The 24,530-nt window shown below is 39.8% G+C and overlaps 1 protein-coding gene across 1 annotated transcript in view; it reads left to right on the top strand.

Annotated features, from left to right (window-relative positions):
* The window catches only part of LOC144824333 (uncharacterized), a 610,480-nt gene that overhangs the window by 550,365 nt on the left and 35,585 nt on the right, over positions 1–24,530 (top strand). The window contains exon 24 of the mRNA XM_078683450.1: positions 12,235–12,274. Coding sequence (XP_078539576.1) covers positions 12,235–12,274 — 40 coding nt within the window. The remainder of the gene's footprint in view (positions 1–12,234; positions 12,275–24,530) is intronic.

Consider the following 24,530-nt stretch of genomic DNA (forward strand, 5'->3'; position numbering starts at 1 on the left):
ACTCCGACCCTGGCTCCAGGCACCAGTAGGGGGCAAGTCAGTCCTTTGTTTGGGAACATGACACAGCCTATACAAATGTAAACTGTGAACGCCCCTCTCTCTCACAATTCAGGAAGACCATTAGTATGTAGATAAATGCAGATGTAACCCTGTCACACCCAACCCTTCCTGCGTAATGGCTGTCTGAAAAGTATGCAGAAAGTATAGCTTTCACACAGACCTAGACATGGATTGGAATCAGGCTGCAAAGCATAAAGAGTCGTAAACACGGAGAAATGCACACTTTCTAAAAGTGGCATTTCTAAAATAGTAAGTTAAAATCCAACTATACCAGTAATCAAGATTTATCTCCACTTTTCCAAACATACCAAACATGGCAATGCTACTCCCTTCAGATCATGGATTACCACTTAAACATATATCAGGGAATTACCAATGCTAGCCTATGAGAGGAGTAGGCCTCAAAGTAGTGAGAAACAAAATAGGCCGTCACTACCAGGACATGCCACACAACAAAGACACATGCCCTAACTATTACTTACACAGCACCCTATACATGGGGCTACCTATGGCCTACCGTATGGGTGACCTACATGTAGTAAAAGGGTATTTGTAAGTATTGGCAAGTAGTTTTAAATGCCAAATCAGAGTGGCAGTGAATGTTATTCACAGATCCTGCATTGTCAGGCCTGAGACAGGTTTGAAAGGCTACGTTTGTGGGTGGCACAAGCAGTGCTGCAGGTCCACTAGTAGCATTTAGTGTACAGGCCCTGGGTACATGGGCCTGTAAATTTACTAGGGACTTACAAGTAAATAAGTATGCCTAACAGGTGTAAACCAATCGTATCAAGAAGAGAGTACATGCAGTCTAGCACTAGTTAGCAGTAGTAAAGTGCCCTGAGTCCTTAATTTAACAAAAAGAGGGTCAGAAAAATAGAAGGAAGGCAAAACGTTTCGGGATACCCCTGCAAAAAGGGCCAGGTCCAACACACCTAAACTTGTATTCAGATCAATAGTCTATTTAAGATTTAGCCTTTGAAATGAGCCATAACATTCAGATTATGGTGCTTTCCACACAAAAACCCATAAGTTTCAGTACTTACTAGGCATTTTGCCACTGTAAATTTTGGCAGGTTTGAACTGCCAAAATTTACCTGGAGAATCTATTGGGAGTCACTTAGTTACCGTACAATTTACAATCTCAATCCCTTCACAACAAGTGCTTGTGCAGGTATCCAAAAACAAAGAGCCACTAGTAATGAAGACATAAGACTTTCTTCCGTCTTTCACAGTCTGTTCTTATCATAGTTAGATTTTACTTACTTTACCAAGGACACATTCTTTTCAATCATAATCATTGCAAGCATTAAAAAGAGCATGCATGGACTGTCTTCAGCACTGCTTATTAATGACCTGCACACACATATGAGCCACACAGACTATCCACTACACAGAAACACATACTCATATACTCACTTTGTCTCTCTTTTTGTCAACACTGTTTGAAAATGAGTACACCTACAGATTTTTGATATATTTTAAGGGGATATTACTGCATACTTAACAAAAGATAGCAGGAGTTTATATTACCTTCATTCTCATGATTAATGCATATATTATTTGACATACCATGCATAATGGTTTACCTATCAAAGTCACTGAATGACCAAAAGGGACACTCTACGAATGTGTTTCAAATTTCCACTGAAGGATATGTTGAACTTCATCAAATAATGTGTTCAATATTGAATATATATGTTCAGGATGACATATAAAACAAACATAAACTTAAACCATGTAACTGTATATAGTCCTTCCTTATTAATCAAGAGCTGACTATTGATAAATGATTTTCAAATCTGAGGATGTATCAAGATTACTTCCTATCTATGCTGCTTCATCATCTGCTTGCTTCCTCTAATGATTATGGTCAGAACATCTCTTTCCATTTCGGTGCTCATGTCGGATGTATCTACATGTGTAAGGCCTTATTATGTTTTTCCTCTTGTTCCCTGGCTCGAGAGTCTTGGAGACATGTGTGGGAAGAAAAACAGTCTAAAACTCAATAGTCATAAATGAAAGTCATACTCCCAGTCTCCAGCACATGCGTATGCTTCTTCACTGTTCTCTACATCAGCTGTTTTCACACCTAATGAGATGTACAGCCAAAATATGTAAAAGGTCTAGCCACTAACTTTGACAGTGAGCTAAATGTCACTCTCACCCAATAAATATAAACTATCAATCCATTCTTGGATTTGAGTCCTGTAGCTTTTTCCACCTTAAGAGAGCATTGTGGGCAAAGCTAAACTCCTTGGTCTCTTTCTAGACAATAACCTTAATTTGCAAAAAACAAGTCTCTGCAGTGGGTAAAGGTTTACACACTCAATCTAAACTAATCAGGGTCATCAGACAATTCATTTGTCACCTGGACTAAAGTCGGTAAGTCTGGCACTGGTTCTTTCTACCCTGGATTATGGGAATTATCTTGTTACAGGCCTTCATACTGTCTATCTACATCACCCCTAGAGTATTACTAAATGCTGATAACCATTTCAATTGGATTTAGGGGTGGCCAAAATTTTCCATTCTGCCGAAGGAATTGGCAGACATTTGGCGAATCCACGTTACTCTTGTAATCCGGTGTTCCATTAATTGCCACATGGCGGAGTTTATTCTCACGAGCAGACCAAATTGGTAAATTGGTGAGAGCGAGTGAGATTTGACTCCCCTAGCTTGATTTTCGGTTGCTAGCAGGATATCTGGCGAGATTTTTCCAATGTGGACAATCACGAATGGTTGCGACTGCTCCATCAGAAGGCCGCCTCTTGAGTAGAAAATCTACTTGAGCAGCAGCAAAATCAACCTGAGTAGCTGTGCCCTCTGGCTTGCCTCGTGGTTCCGTTTATTTTGACTTTTCAGCGTGGAACACGCTCCAATCACTAAAACGCAGTGCAAGCAGTGCAACATGCCTTTTCCCGCCCATTGGCGGAACTCTGCAGAGATTTTTATAAATCCACTGGATTCTGTGAAGTAAAGTTCAGCGAGCTCTGCCCACCCCAAATTGGATTGCAAGATATTCAGCCACATTACCACATTCCTAACATCACTTCAATGGCTTTCCATAGAAGCTAGACAACAATATAAAACAGTATGCATCAGTCTCAAAGTCCTATATATATTGACTCTCACTTAATGCAAAAAGTGAAAGTCTATGGTGGCCAATGACGATCAAGAGATGCTCAGTCCCTTCTTCCTTGCTCCACCTACTTTTACAAAAGAATGCAATATGAGGCAATTATTCTAAGGCAGCACCACAAGAATTTTGGAATTTGCTTTTTTCCAGATCACAGCATGCTTTTCAAACTTTAACAAAAGAAGCTAAAAATCCTCTGGCTCCATAGACATTTGGATTGTATCTGAGTGATTGCTAAGGAGCTACCTATTCTGTTCCATCCCCGTATTTTACCATTTTAAATTAGATTTTCTCTTTTTTATTCTTTGTTCTTTCTGTTAGGGCCCTTAGACTGGTCCTCATACTACATAGGTATTGCAACTCCATCGGGAAGGCTGCTAGCAAATTTGTATGAGCCTCTTATTCTGTTCTAATCCTAACCCTATACTTTACCTGTATTTGTACTGCTACTGTTTGGAGCCGATTCACATTCGCATTGAGGAAATCTACACATATATATTTACTTTTGCATTTTTTTTCTTTTTTGTCCTCATTCACCTGGTTCACCTCGAGCTAACAACCTTAGATCATAGGACAGAATAAATCCCGAGGCACTGTCTTTGTAGAGTCACTGCCCCCTCCTTCCATCCGGACAACGATGCCCATACCCAGAACCCTCTTACGGAGGTGTTGTTTTCATCCATTTTAAATGTACACATGACTGTTGAATGTCCTTCTCCCAGTTTTGAGATCTTTTTCAGAGTCCTGTGAAGTGAAAACAGATGGTTCCTTTGCACTCCTTACTGTGCTTAAAAGAATAGACAAATATACTTGCCTAAATTTTTGGGATTGCAGTAGAATCCTCCTGCCCGCACCTCTGGTAGGTCAAAGTCTTAATCCGCACTCTCCAGCATCAGCCAGTACTTTAAAGAGACCTCTTTCTTTTGTAACTGTCCATTTATCAATTGCTCTTCTAACTCATTGGTATTTCCATCTTTCAGCCTGACAGTCGGTGTTTATCTATTGAGTTGTAAATATTGAAACCAAGAGATGGCTCCCTCTGCAGACTCTCCCATGAGCATAACTTCCTTTCCTGCAGGAGCTGGCCCCACTATAATATTCTATTCTCCCTGAGGGACATTGCTAACTAATCATCCACAGATGTCCGGTGAATCCCAAATGGGGGCAAATTTAATGTAGAATAGGAGCCTCCATTACCTGCCTTATCTGTGCTCAGGTGAGTGCCATATCCTGTAAAACCTTTAATCGCACTTTAATCTCAATTTTTTAATAACTTTTCATGTTCCTGTATTTGTACAAGAACTTTGATTCTCCCATCTTTCAACATTATTTTAAGTAAGGAGCCAACTCTCAGATTTTACCCTTAAAGTAAGCACCTGATGTTTTCCAGCTGGAATGCCCATGCACACAACTTAAACTCTGGCTGTCATAGTCCTTCACTGACTCATATACGTAGACCTTCTACCGGGAACTGCTTGTCCCCTTTCATGCCCAGATGAAGGAATTTACTTTCCCTTGCAGTTTCTCCATCCCCCCTGAAATTCAGGGGAATAGTGTTAAAAAGGAGCAAAAACTTTGGTGAGATAATCAATTTTCTCAAATCTGTTCTTCCGAATATTGTTAATGGGAGATACGACCAGCTTGCTAGCAGTTTACTCGTTTCTCCCAGTACCCTATTAAAATTAGATTCTGCCATCTTGTCTAAGGCTTGGGTGATTTTAATCCTAGGTATTTCAAATCCATTTCTATGAGCCTGCTGTCCTCCTCCACATTCCAAGCCATTACCTCTGTCTTTAGGGGATTCACCTAATCGCATGACACTGTACCAAAGTTTTCTGTCATCGATTCGATAATCGGAAGTGACCATCATACATTTGTTCTTTTCCCATGCATCGTAATTAAAAGGGCTGATTTGTTCTCCATTCTAAGCTAACATGCCAGGGGTTCAATATATGAATTAAATAGCAAAGGAGATAATGGGCAACCCCGGCTTGTGGCCCTTGTTATTTTAAATTCTGAGGTAAGCCTAGCATTAAGAAGGATTCTGGCCGAGGGTGTTTAATACATTATAAGGATAGGCCTTTTAAATGTGTTCCTCGTGTTATAGTGTTTCAGTACTGTGTCCAAATAAGTCCAGTTAACTGTGTCCAAAGCCTTGGTGGCATCCAAAGTGAATACCGCAAGTCGTACTTTAAAGTTCGTGGCAGCATCTACTGAACTTATCAACTCATGTCTCAACTCCTGAAGAAATCTTCTCCTCATAAAGCCCTTCTGAATTAGTTCACCCACAACCCCACTCAGCCTTCTGGCTGATATGTTAGCAAACATGTATAATCGATCACTATTCAAACGTAATATGGGCCTATAAGATTCAGAGGAAGTGGGTTCTTTCCCTGGTTTTAAAATTAGAGTGATTGTTGCCTCTCTCCATGAGTGTGACAGAGGGGCCCTATCCTCTATAAGTTCTCCAAACAACCTCATCATAAGAGGTTGTTTGAATACCCCAGTGCCTTGTAAAATTCATTTTGGAAACCATATGGGCCTGCAGCTCTTCCCTTCTTGCATGCCCCAATTGCCACCCCAACTTCATTCTGTATGATTTCAAGGTCTCTTCAGATAATTTACTCAATGGATCACCTTTCAACCACTCATTAACCTTCTCTTCTGTGACCTCTTCTGTGAAGTCTTCAAAAAACGTAATAAAATCCTCTTCAACTTCAGTTTTTTTGGTTACATATGTTCCTGTCTCCTTATTTTTAATTGTAGTCACTAGATTCCTGCAAAGTCTGATTTTGCATTTTAAGCCAGCAGCTTCTCTGGATTCTCGCTATACTCAAAATTAGCCATCTTACTCGACTCCCACCGTGTCTCACTCTAGCATGCAATACTAGTGTTCCCTGATCGATACGCTTCTTTATCTCTCTCTCTAAAGTGCTTCTCTGTCAGGCAAGCACTGCTTTAATAATTACTTTACCAAATGGCTGGTCTTGAGCTCCAGTTCCAAGATTTACTTTTTAAATTCTCTGTTCTTCTGAGAGGGTATACTAACTAACTTCCCCCTCATGAATGTCTTACATGCATCCCAGACTATAGTTAATGGCACTGAGCATAAATTCAGTTGAATAAACTCTTCTGCATCGTTCTGTAATCTATTCACCACCCATTCATCTAAGAGGAGAGACCGGTCTAAAGTCCATTTCTTTGAGATTTGCCCATTAGTCAGTTTCATCTGCATACTAACCTCTGCGTGATCTGACAGGTGTGCAGCTACATGTTTAATGCTTTTTATAGTCATCACTTAATACTCAGTGCACTAAAGAAATAATCAATCCTGAAGGAAGGCCAGTATTTTTAATTTTAAAACATGTTTACACAATCCATTCCAGCCTATATTCTCTATATGTCACATAATCCCATTTGTTTAATCATACACTTTATATTTATTTGCATTTTAGAAAACATGTTGGCTCTGCTATTAACCGACTTGTCTAACTTGTTATCCATGACAACATTAAAGTCACATGACATAATGAAGCGAGAAGATAGAACAAATACATTTGAGCAGATATTCTTCAAGGGTTCTATGTCCTCCACATTAGAGCTATATAATACCCCACCAACATATCTATTAAGTTCCAGATATAGATCACAGATTACCTACCACCCAATTTATCAGTTACTCTCTTTTTAATACTTGCCTCTACTTGCTTTATTATCGAGTTAGCTGCCACCTTAGTATGACAAGTCTGGTCCGTGCATGTCACCTGCTGCACCCAGTTCTGTGAATTGAACAGTTCTAGGCATTTTGTACCCAGTCAAATTGTGTTTTGGGCTCCAGAGTCTCTCACCTAGTGCAATATTCTTGCTCCTCTATGTTTTACTCGAAGCCCACTGACCTTCTAAGTTAAACTCCGCACAGTTTTTTATCTCCTCTTTGATTTTTTTTTTACTTTATTTATTATTTTTCAAAAAATGCACAACATCAAAATATACCGAGTCGTGGATACAATATTCATAAACACATAAGTCTTAATCAGGAAACAATAACATTTGTCTTAAAGAAAAAAGAGAGAAAAAAGAAATTGAAAACAGTGGAGAAGATTCAAGAGATTAAATCAATGCCCATTATAAAAAGTAAGAAACTTAATTAAGAGAGAGGACTAGATATCAGAAAACGAAAATGTTTCAAAGCTTAGACCAATGCTCTAAAGGGGCCCAAATCTTAGAGGCCAACCGACGCCTTCTTCTCCCCCTTAACAAATACACAGAGGACTCCAAATTATGCCAAGCTAACATCCTAGCTCTCCAGTTAAAAAAGTAGGAGCCTCCAGACTTAACCACTGCGAGGTTATACAAAGCTGTATCTTTGCCATGGCTATGAACAGAACTGCTTTAATATATCTTGATCTTTCAATAGTTCCAGAATATTCACACCTCAATATGACTAGCTCTGGAGAGATCTCCAACGGAATATTAAGCACCTCGTTGATAAAGACCTCAATATCCCCAAGAAAGTCCGTCAGGTTTGGGCACGAATAAAATATACGAATTGCGTCTGCCGCTTGAAATCTACACCTGGAGCAGGAGTATCCCTTTCTCCCCCCCATTTAGCGATCTTAGCCAGAGTATGGTATAAGTCAAACATAGCCATGTAGCTTTGTGTACGTAAGCTGCCTGAGACTAAAACATAGCTAGCTAACTCCAGCGGGGGTCTCAGATCCACTTCTGAAATACCCAGGGGCATATTACCAAGCAATAGCGATAATTATCGCTATTGCTTGGTTAGAGACAAAAATTTACAGCTGAGCTGCGGCGATTTTTATCGCAGATAAACCTTGGTATTACCAAGGTTTATCGCAAATGCGATAAAAATCGGCCGCAATGCATGAATATCGCGGAAAAGTCACCGATATTCATGCATTACCGAGCTAATGCTCTTAGCCATGTTATCCACCTCCCATTGGATAACATGGCTAAGAACTGCTCAGGGCAGGTGTTAGCTTTTGGAGATATTCGCGCTTAGCGCGAATATCTCCAAAATTTGGTAATAGGAGATAGCGATGTTAGCGACTGTTTCCAGTCGCTAACATCTTGGCACGCCCACTTTGCATGTCATTAGTGATAAATATCACTGACATGCAAAGTGGGGCCCAAGATGGTCGCTATCTCCTACTAGCTGTCGCTAACTGGTGTTAGCGACAGCTAGGTAATAGGGAGATAATTTTATCTCCGCTTTCTGGGCTTTTAAAGCCAAAAAAGCGGAGATAAACCCCCTTGATAATATGCCACCCAGTTTCCCCACCCACTTATTATTCTAAACATCCAAATCATCAGGAAGATCTGATAAGAGACATCTGCACCTATTCTGGCCCTTGTTTTAACCGGGTCAATTAAAGTAATCTTATCATAGAGAGTGGGAGTGTTATGATAATGTTTATCTAAGAAGCTCCTGATCTGAAGATATTTGAAAAAATCACTGGAGTGCAGATGAAACTTTTCCCTTAGAGAGGAAAAAGAGGCCAGCTGCCCATCAAGGCCCAGATCGCCAATATGTTTTAATCCCATACTCTGCCATTTAAAAATAACGCTATCTTGAAATTTAGGTGAGAGCACACTCGCAGTGTTGAAGGGGGTGTAGAAATTGACCTTCAAGATAGTGAGCTTATGACGGATTTTCTGCCAGACTGAGAACATGGCCCAGCTAACCTTAAACCTTATTTTTAAATAGCTCGGCTCAAGCACCCGTGTAAGGACACCCTTGGCAGCGTCCCCCAAGGCTATCTCATATATAGGTGGCCTGGTACATAAAAGAACGTCAGCCCTATCACCCAGTAATAGTGAACCAAAATGTTGTAGCATGGCAGGTCAGTAATAGAATAAAAGATTAGGGACCGCCCAACCCCCACGATCGCAGGGAAGACAGGTTCACTTTGCTTCTCTTCGTGCCCGTCGATAACCCCAGAGGACAAATCCTCTCAGTCCTAGCCAACGATGTCTGTGGGATCACCAGAAGAATTGTCCTAAAGTAGTATAAAAACCTTGGAAGGATTAGCATTTTCAAAACGTTGCAGCGACCAAACAATGACAGGTGCAAGTGATCTAACCTCTCCAACTTAGTGTTAAGAGAGTCAACAGCCGGGATAAGATTTAAGTCCGGAATTTCAGTTCTTTTCAATTTAGTATTGTTAATTTATCATGTTTTCTTGAGGTTATCTTTTTGGGGGGGTTTCACCTACATTTACTGAAGCAACCATGATTTACTCCATCTAAAGAATGCATGTACGCTTGAATGTGTGCAGGCATGAGTGTTTTTCCACAAGTTATATTGACATCCATTTTGAGAACCTTGAATATGTCTCAGCGTTGACGAAGGCCATGTGGCACTGAAAGACAACTAAAATCAGCCATAACATGTAGACCTACAGATGAATTATGCTGGAGTAATAATTATCTTTAAATGTTACCCAATTTTTTAATCTTACCAGTGGACCCCACCAAATAAACATTTATTGAGGTTGCCTGTTAGGTAATTGGCATCAGGATTTATTTTTGTTTGGTAGATCCCTCAAACTTGTAACATGAAGAGTTACTTTTAAGATTAAGCCCATCTGGATGCATGATCACAAAGGATGATGGACTCCACAATAAAGCATGCCATACATTGTAGGTGAGAGTCCTTGTTAAAGAACCACGTAGTGGTTTCTAGTAGGGGCTTTCTGCATACTGGGTCAAAATGTCCAGATCGCTTTAATTTACATTTTGGTTGATTATATCTTTCATGGTATTTTTTAAGCAAATATATTGTCCCATTAAAGGAGATGTTGTATTATTGACTTCAGAAGGGTGATATATTTGTATATGATATTTAAGACAATACTTATGAAAGAGGATATTTTGACAACAGTATCCTGGCACCACAGTCTATGAACCTCCAAATCTTGACCATTCTCCGCATCAAATTACATCTATAAGGAGACAAGTAATTCTGTTCCCAAGCATTAGAATTCTTGAACCTCCATTTACTCCTGGAGCCAACCTAACCTACCTTGCCAGCACTGACTCTAACAATTCATTACCCTCCCAAAGCAAGCAGGCCGATAGCAGTTGAAAGAGGGGAATTTTCACAGCTTATAACACACAAATGCCAAATACATAACACGTAGATTGATGGAATGACCTCAAGGGACCTTTTCACATAGGTAAGCTTACACATGAATAAATCTACATGTGTAAGTTTACTTTTGAGTAGCTGTACTACTTTTGGTCACCCACCATTTAAAGTGTAAAGTCACCCAGAAGTGTACAATTACATTTCTCCATCTTGTGAAATAGCAGGTGGAGACACATTTATGAGTATAAAGTTACTGCAGCTAAAATGCAGCCATAAAATTCCAGAACCAAATTTGGTCAACCACTGATACTGCAACACCGTCCCATAGAAATTAATGGAGGCAGGGAGTTATAATAGAATCCCATACAAAATAATGTTAAATTAAAACAATTTTTTTGAAATAAATATAAATTAATTGGAATTTGACTGTCAAATATAATTTTATATATTTAGAATAATTATATTTTAATGATAACATATTTTAATAATACTTTTTAATCTAAAAAAGCAACGTTAATATATAAAAAATATTTGCATGAATTATATGTCAAACTTTTTATAATGTTTAATCTATAATCTATAAATATAAACCTTTTCATTTAGGTGGGATCTTGCCAGTAATCTTTAAAAAAACAAGAATATTTTAATTTTATATTTTTAAGCAACAAAATAATTAATTAAACATGAAATTAATAGTGCCCCGGTGGCAGAGAACTCCCTATGGAACAGTAAAAAAGTTTATTAGGCTTCAAAACAATGACTACAAATATTTTATGTTAAATATTTAATGAACATTAATTTCATGTTTTTATTTTAAATGTAGAACACAACAAAAAAAGTTACAGCTTAAGAACTTAATCTGAATTAAAAATGTATATATTTGAAATATATTACATTGAAATTATTTTTCTGTGGTTTATATTCAATTAAATTCAGAAACTTTATTGCAGTTGTTTTAAAAACCATAAAAGCACATTCATTTCCAACAATTACAAATTCATCATAGCTTAGGGTGGTTTATATTACAAAACAAAGCCAAAAGATAAAAAAGATATATTTTGTACTATGTAATAATAATCGTTAAAAGTCATGTATATATTAAATTAGAAGTAATTTAATTATATTTAACACATTAATATTGCAATATTTTTTAACTCCGAGAAGTTTATTTAAATATTATGTAATAAAGTATAAATGATGCCTTATTTATAAATGCGATTTTTAACATCACATTAAATGTATATTTGTTTAAACTAACTTAAATGATTTAATTTAATTTAAGAATATTTCTTATGGGGTTGTTTTTATAAGTCCTTACCTCATTTTCTTTCTAGTTGTTGTAGGACCAGTAGTTGATCGTTCGTGGTATTGGACTAACTTCAGCTCTGACTGGGAGCACATTCAGATCTGTTTTGGGGCCTTTTTGGCTGTAGTAACTTTAGAACTGCAGTTTGTGAATAGGAATGGCCTTACTCTTTTATTGGGTGCATGTGTTTACCTAAACCTCTCCCATACCATCCATTAACCCGTTCTTGTTTTAAGTATTCCTCATTTTTCAAACCACTCGTTTCTGTACCTCCCACATTTACTGCTAAAACATATGCTTTTGTGTGCAGAGACCACAGTCAGGGTAAAGATCTTCACCCAGAAGCAGCTGCAAAGGTGGAACCATCACATGTAGGTTTGTGAATATCATTTTTAGTACGTTTAGCAGTACTATTGTTGAACTACTACACTAAAATAGTACAACTAAACATTGCTACAAAATGCTGTTTGTGAATGTACACCAAATCTATCATTTCATGTCTTTAACAATTTACAGGGTAGGAATACAGAAATACTAGAAGAATTAAAATGATCTTTGTACTACTTTCTGGCCATTGTTGCTTGCACATTTTTTTATTGTCTTGCTTTCCTTCTTTTTTAGAATGCTGGAGCGATTCCTATTGATTGCTGCTACCCATGTGGTAAATAAAAAGCGTTTAGTATTATATTTCAATTGGTTGTGATTTAATATGTAATTAAAATGTAAGTATGTACATAGATTACCAATACGTTTTAAAATTTAGGATTGATGTACAAATTGTTCTTGACAACATATGCCCCTTTCTAGCCACAATAGGGACTATACAAAATGCTAATCTGAGACAAAGAGTGTAGTGTAAAATATGAAATGGATAAACATATGGAAGAATTAAGTCCAAAGTAGCTCTCTTTGTTAAATAGGCGTCACTAAACAAATCTGTGAGAACTGGGGGGCATATTAGCAAAAAGTGGCGAAGAGGTGTTAGCCGCCTTGGCTTGACGCCTCTCTTCACCACTTCAGAAATGCTAGGCTGCACCATATTACCAAGGATATGGTGCAGCATAGCGTTCCCCCCTGCGATGGCGATAAGTTTTAAAACTTAACGCCAGCGCAGGCAGGGAAGGTTTGCACAAGGCAGCACACATGGAAAAAGCAAAAACGAGGAGAAATTAAGCATTTCTCCTCGTTTCGCCACCTTAAGAACAGGTCTGACCTGTTCTTAAATTCAGCGTTGCCACCTATTATCGCCTCTCTTGATAATAGATGGCAGTGTCGAAGTGAATGGGTGTTGCGGTGGAACGCCCACCTCAACATCTACTGCACGCCCCCTTTCACGATAAGTTTGTTGTGAAAAGAGCCCTATTACCAAGGCAGCGTAAAGTCAATTAACGTGGCTTTAAACCACGTTAATTGACTTACCGCTGCCTTGATAATAGGGCGATGCAGATATCGCTGCGTTATCGGCAGAAAAGTGCAGATACCGCGGCGATAAGGGGCTTGTTAATATGCCCCTACATTTATAGTTTTCCTAGCATGTTGCCACAGAGGAAAATATCAATGTTTATAAGGCACAGGATATTTTTTTTAAAGCAGGTGTGCTTATTATTCAATTCTTCAATTCAAAATCAGTAATTTATTGGTGGTGCTTATCGCCTCATCATTTTTTTTCATGATGAATATCAAACCATTATTCACGATCTGCTGTGGTCAGAAGGCCAATTATTTAAATGAGACCATTCTCTGATATTTATTTAGCAGTTGTTTATAGTACAAACAAGACCTTGAGGTATCAAACAGATTTACATAAGAGGGTTTGGATTAACAGAGGACAATCATGGATACCAGGATAAAAAGCTGAGTAAGGACTAATCAGAATCACTGTCTAAAATGAACACTAGACTCTTAAGCATACATTAGAGGAGAATAAAGGATAATGTGCAATAAACGATTAGTATAGACACAGCACCAGGATCCAAGGATCTCTGATTTCAGAGTGAAACAAGTATCTAATCATTATCTAGATCTAAAGTGCAATGGAATTAATATACCCCTACGGAATCCCTGGACGTCGATTTGCCAAAATGCCAGGTGTAGAGGAAGTGACATCACATGCCTCCTAACCCTAATGGCATCACAGGAAGTGACATATGCCCCTTGGCCCTGAATCTGCTTCAGGAAGTAATGTCACATTGTCTTAAACCTGTTGACATCACAATAATTGATATCACTGACGTTTCATAATAACTGAATGATTAATAAAACACATCAAAGACTGCCCAGATAACTCCTATTTTAGGGTGCTGACAAAGAGAGCAGCAATTATTTCACTTTGTTTTATATGAAACTATAGTAAAACAAAACACAGAATAGCATTGGAACCTGAAATGTATTTCAAACAAACATAAGGTAGTGGGAGGATGCGTGCAAGAAGTGTAACCACTGGCAATCGCTCGTAGTAGCATTCAAACACATCATTCTCTTTCCTGTGTCCCAGTTCAAAGAAGACCTGGCTGGGCAGTTTGGACTGAACTGTTCCTATTGGAACAGGGTTGATACTGACTTGCATATGGCTGGGACCAAACTGAAATGGCATGGTGAGAAAAAGAACAATGTTTCGATGCTATCCCAAGCGATTTCCAGTGGGTGGACAAATTGCAAGCATTCACGCCATCATCTTTTGCATGTTTAAGTTAAAGTACCATACACAACTATTATGATTTATTAGCTCTTCTAGTGTATGTGAAATGGATTAAAAAGGGAAAAAGGATACTAAAAATAGTGCTATTTGATTATATTATTCCTTATTGTTGTCTATACATTTTGATTTATGAATATTTACAAGACACTGTCACATGTATTAAGCACAGTGGTGGATTTTCCTATTCAGACAAATCATTGTTAATGTATTCACAATAATGAAGGATGGCAAGAACTCATTTAAACATTTATTTTAGTCCAATTTGAATATTATCAGAAGAATGTACATTTAACTGCTGAATGTGTTTATTTTACAAGACCTAAAGTGTAATGTCACAGTGGATGCTGCAGAAAATAAACAGTGCTCACCAAGACATTGTTTACCTTCTTATCTTTAACCCTTTAACCGCGGCGGAAATTTTGCCGCGGTGCGGGTGATTTATGGCGTGGGCGTGGTTCGGACGGCCCCTGGCTGTCCTCCGCACAAGCCCTCCGTGACGTCGGACGGCCCGCAAGGGGTTAAAGCAGAGAGGCTAGAAAAAAGTGGGGATTAATATGCCAACAATTACCTCCATTGTTCTAGGGCCAGCATTTTGTAATGGGTGTCCCCCATAAGCTTTGGGTTATCGCCGAGTAAAAAAATTCATGCAATATGGCAAGTTCCAGAATTTTGCCATTTTGGCATTAGTACTGCCCATATGCCATGTTTGTCCCCAATTCCTAAAATGACTTTAAGTATATCAAGGCCAGCATCTGCCCCTGGTTGCCTTCCCCAACGGTATGTCACAGTTGTTATCCCTTATCCAAAAATTAGTTTCAAGGTGCCAATGGCATTTTGCTATGGATGCCCCTTATGACAAGTATTTTCTCCAGTAAGCCAGCCACAGCATTGTTCTATGGGTATCCCATGCCAAGAATAACCTCCAGTACGCATGCAGCAGCATTCTGGCATGTTTGTCCCAATATGGCAAGTATTAAATCTAGTACTCCAGTGCCAGTATTTGGTCACAGGTGCCTGCTAAAAAGTGCTTTCAGTATGCCAGCACCAGTATTTTGCCCCAAAAGGGCAAGCATTGTATAACAGGGCCAACTATAGGGCCATCTACAGACTTGCATAACACCACATACTCACTCATGCTCACATTCCTCAACCGAACTCACCTGCTGTAATTTATTCTCACTAACTCTTGCATCCTTGTTTAGCTTCGCTTACTCGTCACACATTCGCACTTAGAGCCATATCACGAGTTTGGTGGTCCAACCACAATCGCTGCACCTGTTGCATTCTGACTGCCGTATTATAATTTCCAGAGGGGTCTGCGGTGTTGCGCTCTTGCGGCAGTGGGCAATGTATTTACATATCTATCAATGTCTGTGTGTACATTCCGACGGCATATGTGTCGAATGCCTACATATGATAATAATAATCCCTATTTGTAAAGCGCAAACATATCACCCCTTAAGGTTTCAAGGCGCAGGGGACCGCTGGAGAGATTAAGTGAGCTATTGCAGAGAGTCACATGATGGTGAGCTGACTCACTTACTCTGACTCACACATCTCCTTTATTGGCACTCATTCTCTTCTTGTCACTCTCACTCACTTTCATCCACAGACACATACACTCACACATGCCCATGCCCATGCTTACACATACCCAGCTCTCTGTGGCACAAACTCACTTCCATTTGCAGTCATGCTTACAACATACATTAAAAAGCACTTCATTTTTTTATCGCAGCTGCCAGCAAAGGTGCTGTTACAGCTCCTGATGCTCATACACTAATAGTGAACAACACTAATATTCACGATCCTTTTTAAAAAGTCCGCCAAAGCACAGATTTTACAATATAAAAGGGACCCAGGAGGCAGATGGTTAATAATGAAAGTTTCTGTTAGAGAGATTCTTTTCACATTAGTCGGATATTATGGCCCGAACTGTGACAACCCCACTAACCTCCAAACCATCTTCTCGCACTTATTGGAATTTCCTAAGCCGGTGATATGGGCAGGGGACTTCAATATCTTCCTAGATCCTAAATTGGATAAATCCCCCAATAGTAGAGCAACCAACCCTTCGAGATCAAGGACATCCCTCGTGACAATAATGACGCAACTGGGTCTCAGGGATATCTGGAGAGAAAGGTCAGGGCAAGAGATGGGTGTTTCATTTAGGAATTTCAAATACAAACATAAATCACAAATTGACTACATATACTGGTTAGCCATACTCTCAGAGATAAAGTAAAGGACATAACCTATCTGCCATCGTATATGTCAGACCACTCCAGTATTATAGTGACTTTACAGAGCCTACGTTCCGAACAGGCCAGAGGGTGGTCCTTTGACCGCACACTCCTACTAGAAGAAAATGAGGTACGTTTCCTTTCTCGGGAAACAAACCCGTTTTTAGAGATTAATTTGGAAACCGACTACATTTCTAGTGTTTGGGACACTTTTAAGGCTTTTTTGAGCGGAACAATAACCAACAGGGCAAGTTATAGACGTAAGAAATATAGAGAAGAGATCATGGGCCTCGAGGAAGATATGAGGAAGGTGGAAATAAAATTAAATGCTCAAGAGGGAATCGTACAAAAGGAAGATCGAGAAATTAGTAAGAAATTGAAGGAACAAATGGAGTCGGTTCTCCACGGGAGGCTTATGCGTAGATGGGAAGTGAGCAAGATGGCCCATTTTGAGTACGGGGAAGGAGCTGGCAAACTATTAGCTTGGAAAATCAAGGCAGACCAGCTCTGGAACCATATTCCCCATTCTTTAAGATGCGGGCATAGGAGAGGCTTTTCTAGCCTCTTTTTAGGAGATATACAAAGAGACATCTACAGGCGATAAATTTAAGGCTAAGTCTTGGCTGGACAATATCGCGCTAACACCTATAAGTTCCAAACAACAACTAGATTTAGGGCAGCCCATTACGCAAGAAGAAGTGAGGAAAGCAGTGGGAAAAGGGGCAAGGCGGCCGGCCAGGATGGGCTACCAATAGAATTATATTGTGCACTTGGGGAGAGTTTAATACCAACAATAACTCTTCTATTTAATAAAATCTTTATAAATGGAATTAGCCCTTCGGCAACGTGGAACGATGTCAGCGTTGTCCTTATTCTGAAACCAGGAAGTACCCCTCCAGCTGTGGGTCTTACCGGCCCATATCGCTCTTGAACATCGATTATAAAAATGTATACAACTATTCTGGCTACTAGATTGGGGGAGGTGGTCGGAGATATTCTTCATACCGATCAAAAGGGGTTTGTGAAAGAGCGACAGTTAGCAGACCTCACTTATGATCTGGTCGGAGCAATAGATATCGCCTCCACATATTCATTACCTCTTGCTGCCTTGACCCTAGACGCCACCAAGGCTTTCAATAGGGTAAATTTGACCTACCTATCGGAAGTCAAGGAGAAATTCAATCTGGGCATAATATTTTGCCGGGCTATACAATCAATCTATAAATCTCCATTGGCTAAGCTCCTGGTGAATGGTTATCTTACAAAGCCATTTGGTATAACTAGAGGAACCCAACAGGGCTGCCCTCTCCCCCCCCCCTGTTGTTCGATATGTATATGGGCAGGGGACTTCAATATCTTCCTAGATCCTAAATTAGATAGAAATTAAGGGACAACCATAATATCGAACCTCCTAGATATGGGGACTGGGAGAAAAGGGTAACCCTATATGCGGATGATATTTTGATACTGTCAGCAGATCTAGACAGAACTCTCCCGGCAGTTATTAATACTGGCTGAGGAGTTCAGTAGGGTCTCTGGCTATGAGATAAACGCTGGCAAGACAGAAGCTATGACTTGGAATATCCCGAACCCTGTACCTCAGGCCAGTCGCAGTATGCGTTATCTTGGGATCACAATTGCCCATGACATGAACAAATTGACAGACATCAATTTATCACGAACTCTTCAGGACTGTCAAAAACAAATGAAGTCATGGGCACACCTCCCCTTATCCATTCTGGGGAGAATTAACCTAGTCAAAATGTCCATACCGCCCAAGGTCACTTTTCTCTTTAATACAATACCTCTCTATTTCGACAAAGATATTATAGGACATTTCCAGCGAGAAATCAATTATTTTATGTGGGCGTATAGATCTACCAGAATCGCATGGAAGAAATTAAGACGTCGGAGAGAAATAGGGGGGTTGACGTTACCTGATTTACAATTCTACGCTTGTGCTTTTCAACTCACTCACTCTTGCATGTTACTGAAAATACCAAGTGACAAAGGGAGTGGAGCTATATTTTTGGCTATGCTGAAAGGGGCGGAGCTGCAAGTAGATGGTTTATGTATAAATTTGGCGATCCAAAGTTTTCTTTTTTTAAAGTCAAGCTTAAGGTCCCGCAGGGGTTTGCCAGGATATGGGCATCATTGAGGAAGGCGACAGGTCTCAGTTATTTCTCCGAATTGGCACCACTCTGGGACTCTCCAAGTTCACCAGAATGTCTTTGTGACAGTCTGCCTATCCTACTAAGAGATGCTGGAATCAAAGTATGGGGAGACTTAGTCAGTAACAAAACACTCATCCTATGGCAAGTTCTAGAAAGGATAGTGTGTAGTGACCATGCAAGATTCAAACACATTCAGTTACATAGTTGGACACAATCTCAGTTTAAAAAAGGGGAAAATATAGGGGAAGGAAACAGTTTGGAGAAACATCTTGTGGAAAGGCCAGTAAGTAAAAAGGACGTTTCCCATTGGTATTGGGCCATAGAACAGGAGATCGATCGGGAATTTAAGTTGGCCGATGAGCTATGGGGTGGAACTTTTCCCAATGAACAGTGCGATCATCTATGGCAGTAATCTTTTAAAGTCCTTTTCAACATCGTTAAACCTGCATGGATGAGGAGGAACCATCTATTTATGGCCCATCGTGCATACCTATCCCTCCTCAGATTGTCAAGAATCAGTAATGGTTCACAAGTTAGCTGTAAAATATGCGGCATGGTCGAGGCCTCGGACCTTCACGTGTTTAGAGACTGCCCCCACATCCAGACATTCTGGGAAGATCTACAAAGAACATTGGAGAGCATAATGGGAGTGAAAATCGCAATCGAGCTAAAATTAGTCATTTTTGGCTTCCACACCCAGATACTACGTCCAGCCAGACTCTTTCTATTTTATTCAATCTTGCTGGTAAGAAGAAAAATATGCACATATTGGGTTGATTCTGCCCCCCCCCCCCCCACTCACTCGGGCTGGTTGACTTCCTTGTATGAAACATCAAAAACGGATATGGCCAGAGTATGCAGCAGGAAAAAGATCGCATACTGGGACTTATTGTTGCAGTGGAGTGGAGGTTTTTTTTGTTTTTTTTTTTGGTCCTATGAAACGGAAACTCGCTGGACCCGATCAGAAATGACCATGGCTTATGGGACTTTGAGAAGGTCCATTGGATCTTTTTGATCAATCTGGTGTGATACCTAACCTCCCAAAATCAATCAATAGGTAGTGCCCTTCTGTCTGACAACATATCCCTTCGGGCTTTGGGCGGATGGCATCGTGAGAATCCGAGGGTAAAGGCCACGTCATTCTAGCCCATTGAGAAAGGGTAATGTACAGACAGTCAGCACGCAACAGGTATTCGCAAATGAGGACAAAAGAAAAGTTTTTTAAAAAAATAGGAAAAAAAAAAACACTAATATTCACGACTAATATAATAGAGATGGGCAGAAAAGGGGAACTGCCCCCCTTGTTCTTGCAGGCCCCAATACATCTTAAAAACGTTGCTAGGGCAGGGATCTAGTGACATAAAAGATCTACCGGACCCAACAGAAATGCATTTGACCCATGAACTAATCTCACTTTTATTTAAATTAGCAGCCACACCATTCTGCAGTACACTATATTAATGAGAGAGAGAGAGAGAAAGAGAGAAGAACTCTGTTTATTTAGACCTTAGTCTTCAAACAGGGTAAATTTCAAAGCCCTATACAAAATCAGCTAAAAACAGAGAATACAAAACTTATTAAAATCTATCCATTCCTTCTATACACTCCGCCTTGTTTCTTCTATTCAACATTTAGTTTCATTACTGAGAGTCATTAAAATCTTAAAAAATATAAAAACTTATGTACATTCTAAAACAGAAGATCAAGTGTTTTATAAAACAGAAGATCAAGTCTTTTATAAAAATTTAGAGTAGTGGAGGGTTCTTTTCATTATACATTATCCATTTGCTGTACACTATTAAATCCGTTTGAATTTGCGTCACCCCTTAATTATCCTTCCGGTGTTGCTAGATATAGTTTACAAGGGGATGTTTACTATCCTTACTTGAGCTTTTCCCTAGCCAATGAATTCACCTCTTTCAAATAATACTCAAGAGCAATTGCTATTTCTAGATGTTCCATTCTTAATAATAAAACAATCGCTTGTGACCTGCTCTAATGTCATACTTTATAAATAAGGGTCGCAGAAACCGTTTCCTTGTTTCTATACTCATAAAACAATCCAGTAATATGTGCACTATTCCGCACTTAGTCCCTAGCCCACATTTACATATACCATCGGGGTACATCATTTCCGTCATCACTCTCCCCTCCGATCGCCAGGGGATAATGCCAATTCTCATTTTTAAGATGTCCCACCTAAATCCATGGTTCGGCAAGGCTTCCAAGTAAGGATAACCCGCGTCGGCTTCCCATACCTCTATCATGTTGTGGACAGATTTTTTATTTCTTACGTATACTAGGTCTTGTGTTCTGGAAAGTTCCCTTCCTTGTGCTCCTAAAGAGCTTTTTGTAAAATTAACCTCTAGGGAATTTTGGGTTGCCCCCACTTTTAGACAACACATTATCTCCTTTATTTTCTTTTTTGCCTTGGTTGCCAATTTCTTAGGCTGCTTTGTCGGATCTCCTCACTACACCAATGTGAGACCTTTTGGTCTTCCCCCTGAGATTGGCGTTTCCAGAATCTGGCCACTAGCATTTTGGCCTGGGTATTCCACCCTATCATTCCTGTTTCAAGTCTAATCGCCTGCACCATTGCTGACTTTGATAGGGACAGAAGCATTTTTAAAGCCTTACTTTCTTCCCGGTCCTAGTCGCCTTTCCCACTGAAAAGGAGCACCTCTGCTCCGTATAATACTTGTGGGGGGACCATGGCTGTAAAGGATTCCAGCATGGGTTTGTGTGACATATCACCAAAGTTTTTATTACATTTTTTCAAACCACAAATGGATGCTGAAGCTTTTGCATTCTGATTTTCCATATGTTTGTTCCATTTTAAACTAGACTCGAACAGTAGGCCCCGATATTTATATTCTTTCTAGTTTGGTTTTATCAAGAGACTAACAGAAGCTCTTTGACCCTTTCCAGAAACACATGACCTTTGTTTTTTCCATGTTTACGGTTAACAGTTTATTCTTGCAGTATTAATTAAAAGCGTTTAATTTCCTCTGTAACCCTAACTCGGTCTGGTCAGTGATAACCAAATCATCTGCATACAGCAGACATGAGATCTTTCTGCAACTCATTCTGGGGCTGGCACTTTTTTCCACCTCCAACTCTGCTGGTAAATCTGCTAAGAAGATAGAAAAGAGAAGTGGGGCCAGGACGCAGCCCTGTCTTAGCCCGTTTCCTATGTCTATTTTCTCTGTGAGTGCCCCCTGGGTGTCTTTGATTACTTGGGCCCAGTTCCCTCTGTGTAGTTCTTTTAATATTTCTAATAAGTTCCATGGGATATTGTATTCAATCAGGCACTCCCAAAGTTTCCCATGGTCCACAGAGTCAAAGGCTGCATGGAAGTCGACAAAGCAGCACCACATACTCCCCCTTTGTTCTATCGACTTACGTGCCAGGGCCTTCCTTAAATCCCCCCTGTTCTACCGGGATGATTTGGTTGGCTTCTACCCAGTTTTTTAGTTTGCCAAGCACTGTTTTAGTGAAGATCTTCTCCCCAATGTCCAGTAGATTAATTAATCTATAGTTTTTTGGACTATACATGTCGCCTTTCCTGTGTATGGGCCGTATTATTGCCCCTTTCCAGGTATCAGGGTATTTCCCAGTATCTAGAATAATTTGGAACATGTATGCGAAGAATTTAGCCCACCAGTCTGGTTGTGTTTTAATTATCTGTGCTGGGAGGTTATCGGGGCCTGCTGCTCTTGTGAGGTTCAAGCCCATTAGCGTTTTTTTAACCTCAGTGACTGAGAAGTCGGGTTTCATATCTATTACCAGACTGCTTCAATCTATGTACAGATTCCCTTCCCGCTCTGTCGCTGGGCTATACAAGTTATGTAAATATTCTTCCCAAGCGGCTTCCTCCACTATGCAATTCATTGCCCCTGGCTGGCAGTCTGCTGCTGAGAGCACTAGTTTCCAAAACTGGCGTAGATTCTTTGTTTCTGTCGCCTCAAGTAGTTTTAACCAGCACCCTTCTTTAAATTCTCTTTTAACCCTCCTGGTTAACATATTATACTATCTTTTTAGGGCCTCTAGCGCTTTTCTACTATCCTGGTCCCTGTTTTGGGTATTACGGCGTGCCATCCTCCTGATTTCTCTTTTTTCCTCCTGGCATTCCCTTGTAAACCAACCAGTTACTTTCCCCATCTTTCTATTACTCTGATCAGTTTTGTTATTATTTCCACCGTTTCTAACTTTTAGTCCCTTACTGAGGATTTGGACTACCTCTTCAATTTTACTTGTGTACCACTCGAGAGTTTGTCCACTCACAGTCTCAAGGTCTAGTTCTTGTTGTAAATGTATTAATCTTGAGACATTTTCTTCCGTTAGCCTGGTTGTACAACGTCTGGGGTACTCCATCTGTTGTTCCAAAACTTGTGAGCAGGATGCTAATTGAACACCGGGGACCTCAAAGCCAACATGTTGTGATCACTTCCTTCTCTATTTATAATCGTAAACCCAGTAGATCGATGGAAGTTCCAAGGAGTCATACAGATGTAGTCAGTCGGGCAAGTTTGAGCACCCAGTTTAAAGGTTCTTTACGCGGGGCAGTCTAACTCGCTTCTTCCGTTTAAGCAGAAGAGATTTTTATCACCCAAGTAATTCATCAACTGCTTATCCTTTGCTCCTATTATGCATGATGGAAAAGTAGTTTGTGGTATTTCATAAGCCTCTAATATATCTTGGAAAAAACAATATACATTCTTAGGATGCAATTTATGATTAAAATCACCCAGTAGTATAATTATGTCCTCACAATATGTCTCGCACAGGAAGTCTATATCATCTTTAAACAGAGCCATTTCCTCCTCATATTGCTCCGTGGTGGCCCATTGCATATACACATTTATAGTCAAGATTGTATTAATATTTATACATCCTGATAGCAGTATTCTACAGACCAGCAGCCATTTACATTTCACGGGTAGTTCAATTACTTTTTTCATTATTTTTGTTGACACAATGGTCATTATTCCACCCGCAGGTCGCCCAAATCTACACTTCTTGGCTAATCGGTTTAGTTGGCAGAATCCATCGAACGTTGGGGTCTTACCACATAGCCAGGTCTCCTGGATACATAAGATCTCTGTATTTTCCCCCAGCTCCCTTATGCTTTTTTGTTTCTTCTCATTTCCTAGCCCATTTACGTTCCAGGAGACTAATCTTATGCTATGTGGTTGACCTTTTCCCTATTCGATGTCATCTAGCCATCTTTCCTCTCCCTGTTCTTCCATGACTTTTACTGAGGGGTCTGCCTGTCCAGACTCAATACTCCAATTTCCCCACCAATGGTACTATATTATTGGCAAACAGCAAATGGCAATTGTTGAAAATTTACTTTGAGAATGGCCCTTACAGAGACATATATTTATGACCTTAACAGTAAAAAAAAAGACTGATTTCTCAAAAGTTAAGTCCCTATTTACATCTCAGGCTTTACTTTAGGCATTTCTTAAGAGAATCTACTTTTTTAAATGTGTTTCTGTAGATTGGTTTTATAGGGACATGACTTTTGTACAGTACATACTTTGAGCTGAGTTGCGTCCAAGTGTGTGGGTGAGGTCAATTTGTGGGTGGAGGTTCATGACAGAGCATGAGTGAACCCTATTGAGTTGGGGTTTGAGGATGTGCAAATTTCTTACAGTGCCCTGTGGGTTCTAAATGTGTTCAGATTACATGCTCATTCAAGCATTGGCCTCTCTACAGATCACATGGAGCAATGATCACATATCAATCAATCAATCATAGCATTTGTAAAGCGCACTACATACCCGTGAGGGTCTCAAG

Source organism: Lissotriton helveticus, chromosome 3_1 (genome assembly GCF_964261635.1).
Source record: "Lissotriton helveticus chromosome 3_1, aLisHel1.1, whole genome shotgun sequence".
Classification (NCBI taxonomy): Eukaryota; Metazoa; Chordata; class Amphibia; order Caudata; family Salamandridae; genus Lissotriton; species Lissotriton helveticus.